A 21161-nucleotide genomic window follows, 5' to 3' on the forward strand; every position below is an offset into this window, starting at 1 on the left:
CACGATCGCCGACCCTTGACGCCATGTTCGTTTACACTGTGAAAGTAGTCCCTGAAATTTGCATATGACCTCTCTAATTTGCATCGATATCCGTATATGACCCCAACGGATACCGAAAATATCCGTTGGCTTAATCCTGCCGAAAACACTATCCATTGTATGATAAAATAGCATTACCAGCGATCAAGTCAGTGATAAGATTCACCCAGCTGCAGCAGTAACCAGATGCCCAAATAGATCTGGGCTGAAAAGATGGTCATCACACAATCTTTAAGTAATGCGTCTTCCAGAATCTTCCAGACTTGGCGTGATTGCCATGTGCAGCTTCAGAAGACTCCAGGCCGCCCTTGACCCTAAAGCATAAATTATAAATATGGCAACTTCCGCACAACTACTTACTTCAGATAGTAATACATTCCTGACAAATATCTATTGTTAAAACACACACACAGTAACAGTAATATTTCTTCCCTAAGAAAGGGAATGAAAGTTACAAGAGAAAACAGAAATGATGAAAACTTGCAATCATTTCTGTACTTACTGTATCGACATGTTTGTGGGAATCGATAACGTAAGAACTAGCACGACTTTGGTGGAGGTTCCTTCATGGTGTGTGTGTGTGTGTGTGAGAGAGAGAGAGAGAGAGAGAGAGAGAGAGAGAGAGAGAGACATCTTTCTCTACAACAATTACCACAATATAGAACAAACTTTATGGATAACAACTTCTTTCATTCGTGAGTGCGAAGTTGCGATACAGATTCTTGTACAGTTGCCAAGCATATATGGAACATGAAGAGAGGGGTATATATAAATACTGAATGTAACAATCTAACAATCCAACCGTTCTCGTGCAGTGAAATTTTTCACTCAGAATAATGCAGTGACTTACGTGGACCGCCATGAGTTGTACCTGAACCTCCTGGAGCTCATTTCGGACTTTATCGGGCGACGGATATAAGCACGCGTAGCATCTGTTCAAAATCTGTTGGGAGTTGGAAGCAGCTTTTTATCAGAATCTTGGTCCAGGATGAGGAAATGACCTGACAGATGCTCGCTATTTTGACCAAGTCATAAGACCCCACGTTGTACCACATTTTGGACGTTACAGAAATCACATCTTCCAGCAACACAACGCACGTGCCCACACTGCCAGAGCAACATTAAATATTGGACTTCCTAAGACAACATTGCATCCAAAACCTACAATAACCTGCACTCACTCCGGATTTAAGTCCAATAGAACACCTTTGGGACAAGATTCAAAGAAAACTGAATGATCTCCAACCGAGGCCGACATCTGTGGCAGGACTCGATCAGGCATTTCGTAGAGTATGGACCCAAGTGCCTATGGCCTTCATCAACCGGCTTATTCATTCCATGTACAGACGATGCCATGCTTTCATCGATGCCCATGAGGCCACACGCGATACTGACTTTGGGGTATCTTAATGGTACCATTTTTGGTGATTTTGCTTGTGTGAACTCTGAATGTGATTCCCGAAAATGTGTTAACCATAATTGTCAAGTTTGAACTCAATCCTCCGTTTTGATTGGTAATTAGGGTGAATTAAAGTGTGTGCTTTTAGAAATTTCTTTTGTGGTTCAGTATATATATATCCCCCTGATGCTCCCTTCCATCACCTGATGAAGGACCAAGCATATACGCTCCGAAACGTCGTGTTATTCACAATAAAGAACTTGACTTCCATATATCTTGCTTTTCTTCTGTATGCTGCGGATAGAGGAGTGTCATGTCCACCAGCAAACTCTTTTGCATTAGTCACCCCCACCCCCTTCAAAATGATCTTGAACCAGCTATATTTTCTCTTCTGCTGTGAAATCTGCCATGTCGACAAAGGAAGCAGTCTGCAACACCAGGGGAGATAACTCTTGATGTAGTAAGGTTCATTCTTAAGCATACAAGAGTTGCCTCCCATATTGAGTACCTTATTACATAATGTAACACCTATTTTAAAATTCTATTATCAGTATTAGGAAATATAGATTTTCTCAATAATTTCTGGGAAATCGTCCTGGTGGTTTGGTAGACTGTCACTTTTACCTGAAGTCATGGCGATGCATGACTGTGTAAAAATTGCTGGGTGCTAAGGTTTTACCCAGGTGTATATGCATAATATGTATCCGTAAATTTTACAGACTAGATACCATCTTCCAATGAAATAGTTTGTTGTTAAACACCTTACTGAGCAGTGTTACAGCTACATGAAGGCAGTCTGTAAATAATGGAGTCTGAACCAAACATTCCAGTGAGTGACATCATGAGCATCAACTTACACAAGTTGAATATGATGACATGCATCAACCAAGTAAGAGAGCCTGACCTCCCGATCTTGTTAGTCACCACTTACAAGCATGGGTTGCTGAAGACAAATTCTGACTGTGCGTAACAGATGCTTTGGGGGATGACATCAATCACAGAGATACACCTCAATAGTAACAACAAACACGACCTATATTATGTAAATGTTTTATTACCAGTAACAAGTCAGTGGATATACGAGGCATATTCTGTCTATTAGCACTTGCAATCAGTTTCTACAATCACAAGCATGGTCTGTATATCATGAACATGGCCTACAATGAGTACGGATATAACCTTCACGATTAATAAAATATAATCTGTTTTTGTAAGTTATTGCAGACTATTGGAAATAGCACCAGTGGTTTTAATTTGAATCATAAATATTAACAGACTTAAGAGCTTACAGAGATTCAAAATTCAATCTTTGAATTGAAGGAACAGGAATGTAATATTTGTATAAAAATTACAACATACTTCAATTATTGGTCCCCTGATTTTCACTTGCAACAAGTTCGATCACTCAGTTAGAAAAGCTCAATGGCAGTATCGCAGTAATGCCAAACTTGGAATCCTTACTACATGGAAGCTCGCTACATTTCTGTAGAACGTGACTCGCAAAATGGACGGCAAGTGGAATCTGAACACACCGATTGCTAAATCTTTTAAACAATAATCAAAAATGACTTCTTGCAAGGAAAAGATAGAGAGTAAAGGCAGTAAGATTTGCATGTTGATTGTGTGTCTACACACAAGCCAAGGGAAGGCACTCTGTTGTCCTGGGCACTGGGACACGAATATATCACAGTAGTATGTAGCTGGCTCAATCTTGCTCTATTATGCTCAATGGACATTCACATCCCAAACTGTCAGCTGTAATACTAATAGCACTTTGTGAAGGATATAGCAATCATGCTTCTGTACCTGGATGCCAACAAGTAATAGCCTCTATCTCAAATTCCATTCTATGTTGTCCTGTTTTTTTCTGGAATGGTTGCAATCTGACAAACGTTTTTAAAATGTTTCAGCCACAAAAACTGATGGAATGAGATTATTAACATTTTTATGAAAGGAATGTTCCCATTTTTGACTTACAACATTAATGTAACTGTATCAAAATATGATAAATGACAATGGTAAAACAGTGGCTGTCTGTGAAATGTATGCAAGAATTAACTATGAAACTTGTCAACAACATGATCAATGATTCAGTCTCACATGAACACTTAACTCACAACATCAATAAAATTTTATTATTTCAACATTTCATTAAAAAACTATGCATCAAACTTAACTATTTGTCTAATAAGTCTCTAACGCTGACAACATGCAAAGCTGGAAGAGATAGATATTGGAAGAAGCAATAAACCACATAATATACAGACTGTGTCCATGGTAACAACAGTATTTCCAAGATGATACAATCACAACCAATGTCATGATATCAACGAGCCCAGCAAACTAGTCCTACACGACAATGATGACCTTAAGATGATGATCATTTCTTCTAAACTGGAAAGAAGAATTCAGTGGAGTTCCAATAGAGTGAAATATTTGACAAAAATCAACCTCTCTCACTTCAGCTTTGGCATGTTTCTTGGTTAGAAAAATGAGATGTAAGACGATGGAAGAAGTCAGGACTAGTTTGCTGGGGTCTGGTGATGTTATTGTACTGAAACCGTCATGGCTGGTTTAAAATAATTAGAACTCTGATACACATTAAATAATATATAACAGACTATGTATAAATACCTATATGTAAACATAGAAACCTACATCCTACTGGACCTCGGCCAGATCTTACAGAGACAAGAGTTGAAGACAGTACAGTCGTCTTCTGGAGTATCCGTGACCTATATACACATTAGTCTACTAATCTAAAGGTTGTTCTCAGCCCGTCTGTGGCCTTCAGTGTTCCATACTATGTCCTACACAAGAATTAATCCTCTGAAACAACCCTGATATACAATTGTACAAAAACACAAAAGTGTTGTATTTGATTCCCGGCAGATGCTCTGAACATTGTACAAATTCTGAGACATTTCCAAATCGGACATTTTGCCTCTCCTGTTGTCCTGTGGGACTGTACAGCATTGACGCAGGTGTAGTCTTCATGGGTTATTCCACACTGAATCACTCTCAGTGTTCCAATACAAACCTGGAGATATTGTCAGTGTAGCATGCGTTATGAATCTGCAGTATTCCTATACATATAACAGATACTTTGTATTCCAATACAAATTATGTCAGAACCTGATTTGCCATCTTGCCAATATAGGAAGTGCTACCGATGGTGTAGGTACAATGCTGAGTGTGGGATACTATTATAGAGCACTTGATGTTGCTTATCCCGATAACTTAGACCCGGTCTTTCTTCAGGTCTTTATGATCTTTGTGGTCCTTGTCTTTCTTCTTCTTCAGGAAGCCGAACACCCCATGACTCTTCCTCTTCTCCTTCTCGGGAATGACTGTCATCAAGGTGACCAGCTGGCTCGGACATCGGGCGGCCACCTGCGGCTCCTGGGTGTTTGGATCGATACTGAAGACAGAGAGAGAGAGATGTCAGAATGGTAAAGTGTTTCAAAGAAAAAATGAATGTCTCCAAATGAGTCTGATCATTTGATTCTGTTTGACCTATTTCTGACAACAGATTCCATTATCTTTATTCAACAATGGTTAGAAATGGTTTGGTTGACATATTCAGTAGCACTATGAATGAATGATACTGAATGTAATATTACAGCAATTAAGGTCCACTCATGCTCAGGTATCATATCTACAGTGGATCTCGGTACTGAACACCTTGGAAATATAGATTCAGGCACTGTAGATCTAAGTGCTGTAGGCCTATATACTACAGACTTAGATTCTCTGGATTAATGTACTCTACACCCCGAGGTACCCCGCCAGTACTATAGATTTAGGTCCTGTGGAACAGACTTAGATCCTCTGGATTAATCCAAAGTAAATGGTGATAATTATAACTTACATGGACTTCATCATCATCATGATCTGAAAAGAGAAATAGGATAGCTAAAACTTCTGTCGTACAACACACAACATCATTAAGGACAAACCATATAGCTACATCCCAAAGGCATTCAGTTCTTAACGACAGTCGACCTCGTTTATCTGGAAGTTTGCATTTTCTCACATTTTAAACACATTAACAATGACAGGTTTTAGCAATGTCAAACGTTGCATCAGTGAAACTTATTCTTAATAGTATTATATGACACAATGATATACTACTAATTGGTTTAAGGCACTATTTCACACCACACTTCTCTGAAAATAAATAATGCATTTCTCTCAATAATACTAACTATCAGTCCTCCGGGAAGGTACCATATAATTTATTCCCCCCCCAATATTATGTATTTAGATCACAATCCTAAATTAAAAAGTTCAAATGAATTAATGCCACTCTACCAGCCGAACATTATTTCAAGCGAACCCCATAGAGTTATGTCCCTTGGAGCGCTCTTCACAAATATCCTATAACTCCTTTGGAGTCAGAACTCAGTCCTAGACAAAAACATACGCACAACTTGTGATTGAAACTAGTTCGGCAAACACCAAGAACACTGCGCGAGGCAGTTTGCGATGTACGGAGCAATTGTTTACATTCCATACATGGCAAGCTGTTCACCTCGAAGTTCCAATTATCGATTTCAGGCAAGTTGTAAGTGATAATAAGTCTTTTATTGAATTAAGTGAGTGCATATAACATAGGCCAAAATACTGCCGAAAATGTGTAAGATTGTGCCTTTAAAGATCATGTCATATTCACCATGGTAACACGAAACTATTGGGTGGTCCTACTATTTTTAGCAGTACATTGAAATGCTATCCAAACGGTACAACTTGAGGTACCAAGCTGGTCTTGAAGTCAGTATTCCAGAGCTCTAGTACAGTAGATGCAAAGCTGGATGTCTGTCATGGCCACCTTGGTTCCAACAAGTATGGTATTTATGGGTGACACATGTTGTGGTTCTTACTGCTGCTTTTTAAAATATACTGAGGGAAAAAAATAAGGTATCACATGAAAGGACGAGTGTTCCTTTATATTTTTCCAAGGTTTCTTCACAAGCTGTGTATCACATAGCTTGTAAAGAAACCTGGAAAGAACATAAGGGAACACTTGTGCTTTCATATGATCCCTTATTTTTTTCCCTCAGTATATAATTGGGAATTAATGTATCAAATCACAAATGTGGGTTGACTCCCTTGACTAACTCACCATGTCCGTCGTGATTGCCATTTGATCCCATTGGGGCATAAACTCCACCAGCAACATAAGTTCGGTCTTCATCTGACAACATAAAATCAGGACATTTAGGTAGGTGATTCATGTCTATCTGTCGTTAAGCACCATTTTCAGTGATATTCCAGCTATATGACAGTGGTGTGCAAATAATCTAGTCTGGAACAGACAACCCAGGGATTAACATGATGAGCATCGATTTACTCGAATGGGACATGATGACATGCATCAGCAAGCCTGACCACCTGATCCCATCAGTGGCCTCTTACAACAAGCATGGGTTGCTGACAGGGCTCGATTTAAGAGATGTTAACCTACTTGCACCAGGTGCAACCTAAGATAAAAACCTTGTTGCACCAGCCAAATTCCAGTTGCACTGCTCTTATCGCAATATGTAATGAAAGAAATGTGCTACTGAATTATTGAAAGCTTAGATAACAAATGATCTGACATAAAAATGCTTATAATGTTAGATTTATTTCTCAAAATTGACTTGCACCTGGTGCAAGTTAGACAAATAACTAGGTTGCACTTTGTAATATTGGGTTGCACCAGTGCAAGCAACAAAGCAGTAAATCGAGCCCTGGCTGAAGATCAGTTATAACCTTGTTCTTCATGGGTAGCCCTTCCAATGAAATATCCAACCAAATCATATTTGGCTTGATACTGTCAACTGTTTTGTAATAAGCTACAGAAGTTCAGCAGTTTTCATGAGTGCTTCTATTTACAAAGTTTTCATGATCTTCATCATTGTACTTCTCAAAACTTTAAAATGTCTCCCTATTTATCCCAAAGTTTGCAGGGAGGCCCTTCAGCATCAATATTATTCTACAGTTCTTGCAACAAGGTGCCACCTAGACATGGCCACCCACCTGATCTGTTGCTGGCTGTACTCCCTGTCCGAACATGTGTTGCGAAATCATCTCCTACTTCGGAACCAGAGCTAGCTTCAATGACTGCAGACATACGTTTGTAGTCACCACTGGCGCTGTTGTCAACCCGGCTTTGTTTGGGAGGGGGACTCTGCTCCCTCTGAGGGCTCTCTGACCCCGAGAAAGGGGTGAACTGATCGCTGGGCTCCAGGGCTATCACAAACAAACAACCGTAGCTTAGTACAGGAGGGACATTTTCTGAATCAATTTGTGCATCAGTGGGCTTGTTGTTTTAACACTTTGAAAACATTTGCTCAAAAAACATGATTATATAAACAGAAAGAAAAATGAATTTTTAACTTAAAATTTCAACAGAAAACAAGACTAACAGAAGCTGTAAGTGTGGTCCAAAATGCACACGTGAAAAGCTTAATTGCAAGACATTATAAAGTTGAGAACATTACAGATCACAATGCATAATCATTTCTACAAACTGATGGACACCTGGAATAAATAAACGCAAGTCAAATCATGGTTCACTTTAATAAGATAGGAAGCTTATATTAACAAGCAAATTCTTAAAAGATCACCACAGACAAAAACTTTTCTGAGATACTTGAAATGTAAATTTCAAAAATTTAGAATCAATTAATAAATTCTAATTAATTTAAAATTTCAAATTTCAATTAATTTTAAAACTCTAAATATTCTAATATATGTGTAAAAATTACATGAAATCCATGATTACAACTTGCTGATACCATCACCATCATTCTCAAAATCTCAAACCAAATACATGGTCATGCGAAAAAAGAACCAGTTTAACAAACTGAAAATAAATACCGATTACATTGAAACTTGGTAAATGTTTTCTGAACATGCAAAATATCAACAACCATATATCATCATCATCATCATCAATACATATTCAATAAGGCCAAGACTACTAGCATATCATCTACACATTTGGCAGTTTGTTCTACCTTGAGCTTTCAGCAAAGCATTAAGCTAAAATTCTAATAAGAAAAGTGAAAATGCAACTCAAAAGTATCAAAATAAGAGTCTAAATACACGATGAGACAATACTGATTGGGAGAGGCCTGTGGGATATGTCTAATGTTTTACACTGATTGAGGGGATGTCAGGATATGTCTAATGTTTTACACTGATTGAGGGGATGTCAGGATATGTCTAATGTTTTATACTGATTGAGGGGATGTCAGGATATGTCTAATGTTTTACACTGATTGGGAGAGGCCTGTGGGATATGTCTAATGTTTTACACTGACTGAGGGGATGTCAGGATATGTCTAATGTTTTACACTGATTGAGGGGATGTCAGGATATGTCTAATGTTTTATACTGATTGAGGGGATGTCAGGATATGTCTAATGTTTTACACTGATTGAGGGGATGTCAGGATATGTCTAATGTTAATACTGATTGAGGGGATGTCAGGGCTAATGTTTTACACTGATTGAGGGGATGTCAGGGCTAATGTTTTACACAAATTGAGGGGATGTCAGGTTATGTCTAATGTTTTACACTGATTGAGGGGATGTCAGGGCTAATGTTTTACACTGATTGAGGGGATGTCAGGATATGTCTAATGTTTTACACTGACTGAGGGGATGTCAGGATATGTCTAATGTTTATACTGATTGAGGCGATGTCAGGGCTAATGTTTTACACTGATTGAGGGGATGACAGGGCTAATGTTTTACACTGATTGAGGGGATGTCAGGGCTAATGTTTTACACAAATTGAGGGGATGTCAGGATATGTCTAATGTTTTATACTGATTGAGGGGATGTCAGGGCTAATGTTTTACACTCTTTGAGGTGATGTCAGGGCTAATGTTTTACACTGATTGAGGTGATGTCAGGGCTAATGTTTTACACTGATTGAGGGATGTCAGGGCTAATGTTTTACACTGATTGAGGGGATGTCAGGGCTAATGTTTTAAACTGGTTGAGGGGATGTCAGGGCTAATGTTTTACACTGATTGAGGGGATGTCTAATGTTTTACACTGATTGAGGGGATGTCAGGGCTAATGTTTTACACTGATTGAGGGGATGTCAGGATATGTCTAATGTTTTACATTGGTTGAGGGGATGTCAGGGCTAATGTTTTACACTGGTTGAGGGGATGTCAGGGCTAATGTTTTACACTGATTGAGGGGATGTCAGGGCTAATGTTTTACACTGATTGAGGGGATGTCAGGATATGGCTAATGTTTTACACTGATTGAGGGATGTCAGGGCTAATGTTTTACACTGATTGAGGGGATGTCAGGATATGGCTAATGTTTTACACTGATTGAGGGGATTTCAGGGATATGGCTGATGTTTTACACTGACTGAGGGGATGTCAGGGCTAATGTTTTACACTGGTTCAGGGGATGTCAGGATATGGCTAATGTTTTACACTGATTGAGGGGATGTCAGGGCTAATGTTTTACACTGATTGAGGGGATGTCAGGGCTAATGTTTTACACTGATTGAGGGGATGTCAGGGCTAATGTTTTACACTGATTGAGGGGATGTCAGGGCTAATGTTTTACACTGATTGAGGGGATGTCAGGGCTAATGTTTTACACTGATTGAGGGGGATGTGGGGGATGTCAGGCTAATGTTTTACACTGATTGAGGGCTATCTTTTACAGGGATATGGCTGATGTTTTACACACTGATTGAGGGGATGTCAGGGCTAATGTTTTACACTGATTGAGGGGATGTCAGGGCTAATGTTTTACACTGATTGAGGAGATGTCAGGATGTCTAATGTTTTACACTGATTGAGGGGATGTCAGGGCTAATGTTTTCACTGATTGAGGGGATCTCAGGGATATGGCTAATGTTTTACACTGATTGAGGGGATTTCAGGGCTAATGTTTTACACTGATTGAGGGGATGTCAGGGATATGGCTAATGTTTTACACTGATTGAGGAGATATCAGGGATATGTCTAATGTTTTACACTGATTGAGGGGATGTCAGGGCTAATGTTTTACACTGATTGAGGGCATCTCAGGGATATGTCTAATGTTTTACACTGGTTGAGGGAATGTCAGGGTTATGGCTAATGTTTTACACTGATTGAGGGGATGTCAGGGTTATGGCTAATGTTTTACACTGATCGAGGGGATGTCAGGGAAATGGCTAATGTTTTACACTAATCGAGGGGATGTTAGGCAAATGGCTTATATTTTACATGGATTGAGGAGATGTCAGGGTTATGGCTAATGTTTTACACTGATCGAGAGGATGTCAGGGAAATGGCTAATGTTTTACACTGATCGAGGGGATGTTAGGCAAATAGCTTATGTTTTACACGGATTGAGGAGATGTCAGGATATGGCTAATGTTTTACACTGATTGAGGGGATCTCAGGGATATGCTAATGTTTTACACTGATCGAGGGGATGTCAGGGAAATGGCTAATGTTTTACACTGATTGAGGGGATGTCAGGGTTATGGCTAATGTTTTACACTGATTGAGGGGATGTCAGGGAAATGGCTAATGTTTTACACTGATCGAGGGGATGTCAGGGAAATGGCTAATGTTTTACACTGATCGAGGGGATGTTAGGCAAATGGCTTATGTTTTACACGGATTGAGGAGATGTCAGGTGTATGGCTAATGTTTTACACTGACATGACTAATGTTTTACACTGAATGAGGGGATATGGCCGCACGGCAATCAATACATGACATGAGCCTCTGCCAATTAGCAATGTCCATCGGAGTTGAACTAAAACAAAATGAAAACCAAGCAACACATAGAGCTAGGGATCACTGTGAGAAGGTCCTGGTGGATTGTGTTTTCAAGCAGGAAGGAAACAGGGGTCAATGGGCCAATCAGCCAAAATGGGAAAATAAAACTTAAAAGCACAACTCTACAAATCAATTTTGTCAAAATAACACCAGCCACTGCAACAGCATGCAAACAAGTGAAGAAAAGGGATGTGATATTTAGATCGGTACGGAGAACATCAGTTGAATCTTAACCAGGAAGAACCAAGTGGTTTCTACATAACCCACAACCACAATAGGTGTATGGTGGTGTCGGAGGGAGGTGGGCAACGTGGAAGGTCAGTTGTCATGTGATGTCATGTGATGTGTCATGTGAGCTGGCAGCACACATCAAAACAAAGACGTAGAAAGCTGTCGTCAGACCGACTGACTGTGTTAGGATAGAACAGGAGACTGAATGACCCCTCCCAGTGTCTAGGTCTAGTGCCCAACGTCACATAGCAAGCCAAACTCAGCATCCATAATGCCCGAACGTATGCAACAAATAAGTGTTTCACCTTGATCACTATTCTCATCCATTTCTGTAGCACTTATGTGTGTAATTTCCAGAGTGTCAAACATTGGGGGCTCCTCTGGAATGTGGAACAAAGGGAAGTAGTTCATAGGAAAACAGCACCAACGGCTGCCTCACCATCCAATAGGAAGACTCAAACTGGATTTGCATCAATGCAATTTGGGCTAACAGAAAATCTCTATTATATTTTTAGTAACTCACAATCTCTATCTATTTTATTCTTAGTAACTGACAGAAGAATTAAATCTTAAAGACTTAGATTCTAATACATGTACTACATTACATGTAACACCTTTACACTTAAATCAGTGTTTTACAACTTTACTAATATTTTCGATTGAAGTTATCTAAGAACCAGAAAAACAACTAAGTTCTTTTACACGTCTAAGAATGAGCTGAACAGACTACAAGATGAGTGTTATCTGTGCCTGAGGAAAACAAACACTGTGATGTATTAAGAGAACACTAAATTATTTGTACACTCACTAGGGGGCAGGCCTGAAAACATAAGGTGTCACACATGATAGGTGTCATGAAAGTAGTATTCAATATAAATCAGTTGCCTCAACTCTACAACCTGGAATAAATTCAGTATCAATCACTGTCAGATGTCATACATCACTTCTCAATGCTGGAAGTAAATACTGCCCAATCCACAAAAACTTGAATGTTTCCTCATAAGGTAGTACCCTTTTAGGCCAAGATTCATTCAAAGCCCTTACAGTCATGTCCGTCAAGAATGTCTGAAACACTACAGCTACCCCAAAAAGTACAATTCATCAGCAGTACATTCTCTCTTTTTGTGTATCTGCTCTGAGGAAAATTTGCAACAAATTAGTCATTGATAATCAATAAACTGCAATAACATCAAAAACGCACAATTTGTAACACAAAAGACAGTTATATACACATTGTTATAGTACAGCCCTCGATATTACCAATTAACTCTTTAGCCCTTGGCATGTGCTTGCTGACCATCAAGTGTACCACATCTCAAATGTTAACACATTGTTATTCTGATTAGAGCCCTTCAACTGTCAGAGCCTGCCTTACGTACAACTATATTTACCTGATCACAAATGTAATCAGAGGTGTTCAACCAATGACAAGTAGTGCTTTCCTAACAACTATGTGTATCACACATCTCAAACATTAATATATTCTTATCTTAATTACTGCAATTGAACCTTTGGCAACTACTTTCCTAACAACTATGTGTAACCATTTGTAATGAGGACTGTTCAACCGTCAGTAACTAATTTCCCAACAACTGTCCATACCTGCATAATGCGAGATCTTGGCCAACCAGGATGTCATCTCCTCCGTGCTTGTCGTCTCCAGCAAGTACTCAGAGCCGTCATTGAGGTGCAAACGCAACACGTTCTTCTTCTTGGTGTAGTCGGCTGCGACCTCACAGTCTGCCTTGTGGATGTTGAGTGGAGGAGCTGCTGCCTGGCTTTCACTGTAGGCTGGAAACCAACACAGCCAGTCAGTGAGTGAGTGAGTGCTGCGTCGCACATTATCAAAGCTTGGAGTGAGAAAGGGTTTTGGGGGGATACATTTCAACAAAGTTGCTTTCTGGAGTAAAAGCAATAGTAATAAAGGCCAAAAACACTGAAAGGACAATCCTACCTTCCTTATCCTTGAAGAAACACAACAGTTGTCCAAATAGCACCGTATAAAAGTTTTTCCAGGACCGAATGGTTGCCTTCTTCCCTCCGATCTGCAGCTCCTGCTTCCGGTCCACGTACCCCTCCAGTTCCGCTGGGGGCAGGTCTGCTGGGAGCTTGTACTTATCCTTAAAGCTTCGTGTCCGTCGGCGGATGTTAAAACTGGGAGTTCTCTTTGACTTCCTCTCATCCTTCACCTGCTCAGACCTCTTCTGCTTGGGACTGAGAGGTGGGGACATTGTGAGGGCCTCTTTCTTGGTGAATGTCGGTGAAGAAGGAGCCTCTCCTTCCGGCTCCTCCGTGTGATGCTCCACATGATGCTGCATGGCCTCGGGGGGGAGGAGCCATGGGCAGACTTGGAGCACTCACCTCGTCACCACCATCTGCTTCGTCCTGGCAGACACGGTTCAGTGCATCGTTCAGTTTCTGTTCTAAGTTGTCACTGCCATGATCTGAATCGATGGACGTTGAGAACTTGGGTGTCTCTCCCTGCTTAAACTCCATTGCCTTCTGTAGAGACACTGGAGACAGGGGTTGGTCTCCTCTCTGTTTAAAACTGATTGCACGACGCACATCATTTCGCTTAGCAATGTCTGGTTTGGTCACATTCTTGATGCTCTGAGAACGGCCAATGAGATTCTTTACTGTTGATCTATCCAGCTTTTCGTCTCTAGAAATACAAAGGTAAATTTCAAAGAAAAGCAAATAAAAGATATAAAAAGTCATGTCAGAAGTTGATCAGGTCATGATAATACTCTGAACTTTAATACAAAGGAGAGGTCAGTGAACAGTTAACATCTGACTTCTTTCACAATCAGTATCGCCCACATCTTAACTATCATCAAATGTTGTAAACTGTACTCACTTTCCATCATCGTCATCACCTTCATCTTCACGCTGGCGACGCAACAACACTTCCCGATTACGTCTCTGTTCTTCCTCTCGTCGTCGCTCCTGAAATAGGACACAGATGTTGTCTCAGTTCGCAGTCCAAAAAAGAATCACCACACCACCTCACAAAATGAACAAAGCAACATTATAACACAAGATACACTTTTGAAATACTATTCAATTCTTAATCTGCTTTGATCTTTTATTTACAGGAGTAGCAGCTTATCAAAAGTTTTTGGTTTGTTGCTGTTTTCTACCATCACAGCAAAGATGGTGGTTTCTCATAAAGAACCATCTTATAACATATTTCTTCAAAATACATGCCTATATTCCATTATAAAACAATTCACTTGTTAAACTGTACTACCTTAGAGTTATTACTCTTTCAAAGGAAAAAAAATCCTCACCAAATTATAAATACTGGATCAAACTTTTTACCTCTTTGTTAGTTTCCATGGTAACTCCATTACCGATCCACGACAAACAAAATTAATTTCAAAGCAAGCTCTAGTTGCACATAAAAGCAAAAGACCAAAAATATTGGAATGAAAGAATGAAACAAATCAAGAATGATTCACACGACATGGACAAAGTGATCACGTGACTGATCATGTGACTGACAAAACAAATATCACCTGTGATAAGGTCAAGGTCAAGAAAAAGATGAGACTTTAAGCAAAGTGAACTATCAAACAATGACTTGAAATTGAGCATGAACACACACAAATTAGCACACACTAATTACAAAAAGGATCACACATCTTGTGAAAAAAAGCCCTCCCCCCAAGGAACAAACTGACTGCAATCATATCTGTTGGAAGGATCCACCTCTTTTGGATATACATCACAAGCTTATACAGAAGCTGGTCCCATCTTATAAGTGTATTAACAAATGTTAGGATGCGTCCATTACATCATCGTTAACAGATTAAGTGATTACTCATCCCCTTGACATACTGTGAAAACCCCCAACAATGTTCATCATCAACGTGCTGATGGAAAACAAACCTAAAAAAACAACATGATGAAACTATGGAAACTATGGAAATATGAAAATATGTCACAAGCATCTTACACGACAGAAAATGATCACTTGTACAAAACAGATTGAAATGATACCAGCTAATCTTACCTACATTATATTTGGACGTGCATGACCTAGTGAGAGTGAACTGAATGCTTGAAGTACGAAACGAAACAGTTTAACTAGGACCTAAATCAGCCACTGGTTAAAAGCATGAGAGTCAATCTCTATCATTAATCATCCCGTAGTGACAGCTGGTACATGCATCAATCATCCATGAATGCATATAATACATATAATATTGTGGCAAACAACTCTATAAGCTAATCAACCTCTGACTGACTGACTGACCAACTGAGTTTGGTTTTACGCCGCTTTTAGCAATATTCCAGCAACATCACGACGAGCCAACGCTTTAACCATTAGGCTACCCCACCGCCCCGAACCTCTGACAACAACCAGAGTGACTTGACTTGGATACCTCAGAGCACTATTGTTGTTTTGGGTTTGGTTTGTTGTTTTGAGTGTATGTTGCACTCAGCAATATTCCAGCTAGACGGCAGCGGTCTGTAAATAATCAAGTCTGGACCAGACAATCCAGTGATCAACGGCAAGAGCATCGATCTACGAATTGGGATATGATGACGTGTCAACCAAGTCAGTGAGCCTGACCACTAGATCCTGTTAGTCCTTCTTACAACAAGCATGGGTTACTGAACATCAATTCTAACCCCGACCTTCATGGCTCAGTCTGTTTTGGCTTGCTTCACACACACTACACCAACCAGACATACCTAACAGGTATCACTCCCAGCTGTTTTCTACAGTGATCATTTTCCCCATGCACCCCCCGCCACTCACTGTCTGTTGACCATGAACATATAGACACCCCAAAGAGGAGAGAATTAAACGGGAGGCATGCGGTTAGTGAGACACATAGGAACGAGCATATACTACCAATCAACATTTGCACGTCAAAATTACACATACAGCTCTCTGTGTCTGCAAAAGAAAGGGTCACCATGTCATGGGCATGACCATGCCGATACAAGCACTGACATGCATAATCAGACAATACATTAAACATCTAAACATGCCCAAACCATGAACCGATCGGTTAGGCCTATATTCAGAGTGAGTGAGTGGGTCGAGTTTACTGCTCATTCCAGCAGTACAACTGCAAGGTGTATGAAGCCGAGATGACCAGTTTTAACTGTATGGTGTTGGCATGACAACACTTCTTACAGAGAACGACCTGGTGCAACTCGGCACACCCTATCCCAGTGTTAATCAGTGCATGCCTCACAAATAAACAGTTACGTTCTTCTATTTCTGTGAAACGTTTAACACATGCAACATGATGAGAAATACATGTTAGACTCTAAATCCAGTCCTTGCTTTTACACAAGGATGGAGACATAGGCAGATTAGTGGAAGAGTGCATCAACTCTCTACATGTGCTGGTGCAGTAATGGCTGACTAAGTTAATATAATCTACCATCACCTGTCATGTTAGTATGAAAGGACTACATCCTTAATATCTTTCAACCATCATAATCCTTGGTTGTTTATACCAATTCCAACATTCCATTTCTAAAGGTAAGTTAGTGTGCAAGGATCATGGTATTTGTAAAATAAGCTAGTGTAAAAGCTGAAAAGCCCCTCCCATGTGGAACCAATTATAGTCTTACACTAAGAAAATGTCTTCCCTTTCCAAAAGCTTGTATGAAAAAAAGGAAGCAAGCCCCTCCACTACATATAAAGCTACTAATGGCATCATGTATCATTTTTATCAACTGGACATTTTACACTCATTTCTGAATTTTTCTTCAGTAAACAAATTTGGATCTTTAACCAAATTACTGACTGAAAGTACATTTAGAGTAGTTAAAATATTGTTTCCATGACGATAACCAATTAAGAGTGCCTCTCTCAACTAGAATGTTATTAGTACCCTTTGTATATGATGGCCCAGGACATGTCCTGGAAGAGACTCCAGTGACCTTGACCTCTACTGACCTCAAGTATCCTGTCCTGTTCTTTCCGGCGGAGTTCATCGAGCCTGTCCTTCTCTCTGCGAGCCTCATCAGCCACCATCAGTTGCTGTTCCATTAGCCTCTGTTTGGCAAACGCCTTCTCAATCTGTGAACAGACAGCCGGGGTAAGCTGTGGCCAGTGATGTCAAAACTACTATGCTTCATATTCATTCGTAACATCACATCTCTACTGATCTTCTCATCTTTAATGCATTATGTTCTTAGACACCAGAAAAATATAGAAGAAAATTTGAAAATATTCAGGATATTTTTCACTAAGAACAATCAACTGCTGACAAAATGAATCAGACAAAAAGAATGAAAAGAGTCTGCAAAACAATTAGATGAGAACTTAGTGTATGTTATAGGTAGATGTAAGGACAGTCTCATCACCTCAGTGCCACGCATCAGAGCCATGAACTTCTCCTCCTGGGCATCAACGGTTTTCTCGAAGTCCGCATGGCGCCTCAGCAGCTCCTCAACAGCAGATATGGAGTTGCCGTAGTTCTTCTCCCGCAGCAACGGTTCCCGCAGGTTCATCCAGGCGTCCAGTTGTTCCATCTCATGGCGCAGACGCTACAGATACATTCAAACAATCAGCACTGTGCTACAAAAAAATGCTTGGTTCCCATAAATGGCTTCCTAGATTCAGACGCTGCTGCCAAGACACATCCTAGAAGATCTACTACATGATTCAGGGAGGAATCACACTACTCAGAATTAAACATACAATGACTTGAATGAAGTAATCTCAGTAGTTACAGAGTCAAAAAGGATCTGATCCATCTGATGACATTCAGGATTTGATCCCACATTCTCAGAGTAAGAAACCTAAGCACCAGCACACAGAGCCAGAGATCTGACCCACTCAGCCACCACGGTTTCATGGTTACTTCCTGCTGGTTACCTACATTAGAAACTCTTGTTTCCACATAGTCAGGCACTAAGGAAGGTGCAGTTGCTATAGAAACCAAATCACTACGAAGGTTGTGTAGGATACATACCTGAGCCTCCAGGTTCTGTTCATGCAACAGCTGCCTGTGTTCCAGCGTGCGCAACAAACCATCATGAGATTCTTTCAACTGATTGATCTTCTCCTGGATCTGAAAACATCAAAGGACACATCAACATCAACAATTAGATTGAGGACAAAACGGTTATCAGCTTACCAGGACAAAGAAAATCCTTGTTGTTAAAGAACATCTTGTTATTCCGATCAACAACATACCTCATCAGACAAGAAGTGGCCTTTGCTTATGAGATGTTTGCCCGTCTGCTCGAACTTGACAAAGGCCTCCTCCTGACTGTCCACCTCAGCCTTGTGCTCCTTGTATCGGGCAACCATGGCTTCAGCAGACGGCAGGTCCCGCGCCAACTCGTCTGCAGTGAGGATGGCCATCATCTCACTGATCCAAGCCCTGTCATGAGTACAAGTTGAGTAAGAAGGTTAATGCTGATCACCTTCCCTCAAGTCAATTGACACTACTTAGTGTAAAAATGTCTAAAATCTAAACTTGCTTTAATCACTTTGAACTTCAGTGAGTAAATGATTGTTCTGCTTCGTGTTAACATTCTAGTCTCGACATGAAATGAGGCCAAATGAGGTTAAAAGCAAGATCGTCAAGGTTACTGAACCCATAATGTGGCAAAGTGGCTTTAAACGTGTTCGAGATTACTGAACTTTTACAGCGACATGCATGCATATGTGGGTGAGTTCCTGTAGCATTCAGTCCAGTGCCAGCCCACCGAGATACCATCTTATAGTTTACAAAGACATCCTGCTCAGACACAGCATACTCAGACACTGTTCTTGTTTTATCCTCTTAATGCCATGCAAGAGGCAGGGAAATAGATGCCATATTCTTTGACATTTGGTATGAGGGAACCTGGGTTCAAACCACCGAGCTTTTGTTCTCAGTTTCAGAATGTAAACATGTTGAAAGTATAAGCAATGCTCACACCATGGTGATGACACAATATCAGTCAGTTCACATACAGCAACCACTAGATACTGTGTCAAACATGGACTTGTGACGACCTGGATACATCTTACACTATACACTCACGTGAGTTCCCTGTAGTCGTTGAAGTACATCTGCAACTGCTGCGCCTGTTGCAGCTTCTCCTTCCTCATCGTGGACTTCTCCACCAGGTAGTTCCAGGCTTGAACCATCTCCTCATGCTTGGCTGCAACATGCTCCTGGGCATCTGGGTAATGGCCAAGAAGGCTCTCGGCCTCCTTCGTAATTGTCTCCACATGCTCACTAATGGCTGCAAGTCTCTCTGCATATTGAGATTTTATGGTGAGATGTTGAGGTAAAAAGAATCTTGCAGCATTTCTTCAAGCAATGTTCTTTTCTCTTAGTATTCAGTGCCTAAAGTATTTAACCAAACCTGCAGAGGTTTTCAATTCTTTTGAAGAGATTGTCCTTAGGGTACATATTATGCATTTTCTCCGGCTGAAAAATGTCCTCAATCAATGTTTTTGAATAAAAAGACGTTGTACTAAATAAACTCTTTTATTTATTATAATCGGACCCTACCTCACGGGTTGGCCTCCCTTAGGCATGCTTGCCAACACTAATTTCAGGTCAACAACTGAATGGAAATAGCCTAGGTGTGAGAAAGTGGGACCGACAGCCAATCGGAGCTTCGACAAATCCACAAAGGTGGACTGGTTCGCGCCTGAGGCAGGTCGAATCCGCTCATCTGTAGAGGGTGCTGCCCCAGAAGAGCACCATCGACAGGGTGAAAAGTGGAAATAGCGGTGGAGTAGCGAATGGTCTCTTCTTCCAAACGAGCTTGCAAAACTCCAATACTGACTAAATCCGCAGAAAAAGCGGGATCTGCAATCCCCTATCTGAACACCAGCGCCAAGATAGCGACCACCCTATCCCTCGTACTGAACGCTTATCGAATCCCTCCCGAAGCCACTGCAACTGCTGCAGGAATTCACGCCCGAGGTTAGAGGCAGTCTCTCTGCATATTGAGATTTTAAGGTGAGATGTTGAGGCAAAGAGAATCCTCAAAGCTACTTTTTATGGGGTACTACAATTCAACCAGTTTTACAGTATTTCTTCAAGCAATGTTCTTTTTCTCTTAGCATTCAGTGCCTAAAGTATTAGTGAAATACTTGAATCACTTGTAGCTGAAGGACTTGAGACACAACTCAGATATCTGATTAAGTAAATATCTCCGCTTGGTTCTACAGCAGGATGGCAGCAACAGGGCTTCAGACTGAAAAATCTTAACAGAACAAAACCCCAGGTAGTGATGTTAGCAAGCACGAAGACTACTGAGATACTACCCCAACATCTGTAATTACAGCACTACAGAAAGAAACCCACACTTGTCTCTCGGTTCATCAGAGAAGAGTTGTATTGCGAACTCACCTCCAAGCCTTCATGGCGACTTAGAAGAGCCTGGACACTCTCCAGGTCATGGCCGTAGTCATCACTGCTGACCACGGTGTCCTTCTCCTGTATCCACTCCAGGGTGTCGTCAGCGTCCCGTCCATACATGTGCACCTCCTTCGCTCCACTCAGAGCCTGGGGACATCACAACACACAGGATTAGCACAGTCACGACAATTGTTTGGAACCAAACAACAAGAGTATATTGAGGGTTGAGGATAAACTGCATACCATTGAGAGTTAACGGTATATCATTTTCAACAAGCTGGAAAGAGTGAGTGAGTGAGTTTAGTTTTATGCCGCTTTTAGCAATATTCCAGCAATATCACAGCGGGGG

General features: G+C 40.6%; 1 protein-coding gene across 1 annotated transcript in view; it reads right to left on the bottom strand.

The window, feature by feature from the left end:
* Positions 1-2474: 2474 nt before the first annotated feature.
* LOC124273711 (spectrin beta chain, non-erythrocytic 2-like) overlaps positions 2475-21161 on the bottom strand; it is a 155466-nt gene continuing 136779 nt past the window's right edge. The window contains 17 exon segments of the mRNA XM_046708997.1: positions 2475-4781; positions 4783-4859; positions 5310-5332; positions 6564-6635; positions 7460-7672; positions 11774-11848; positions 13071-13259; positions 13423-13718; positions 13777-13864; positions 13943-14130; positions 14326-14414; positions 17395-17517; positions 17805-17987; positions 18416-18514; positions 18640-18829; positions 19478-19692; positions 20804-20959. Coding sequence (XP_046564953.1) covers positions 4679-4781; positions 4783-4859; positions 5310-5332; positions 6564-6635; positions 7460-7672; positions 11774-11848; positions 13071-13259; positions 13423-13718; positions 13777-13864; positions 13943-14130; positions 14326-14414; positions 17395-17517; positions 17805-17987; positions 18416-18514; positions 18640-18829; positions 19478-19692; positions 20804-20959 — 2379 coding nt within the window. The 3' untranslated portion in view covers positions 2475-4678.

Source organism: Haliotis rubra, unplaced genomic scaffold, assembly GCF_003918875.1.
Source record: "Haliotis rubra isolate DU_JTF1 unplaced genomic scaffold, ASM391887v1 Scf183, whole genome shotgun sequence".
Lineage (NCBI taxonomy): Eukaryota > Metazoa > Mollusca > Gastropoda > Lepetellida > Haliotidae > Haliotis > Haliotis rubra.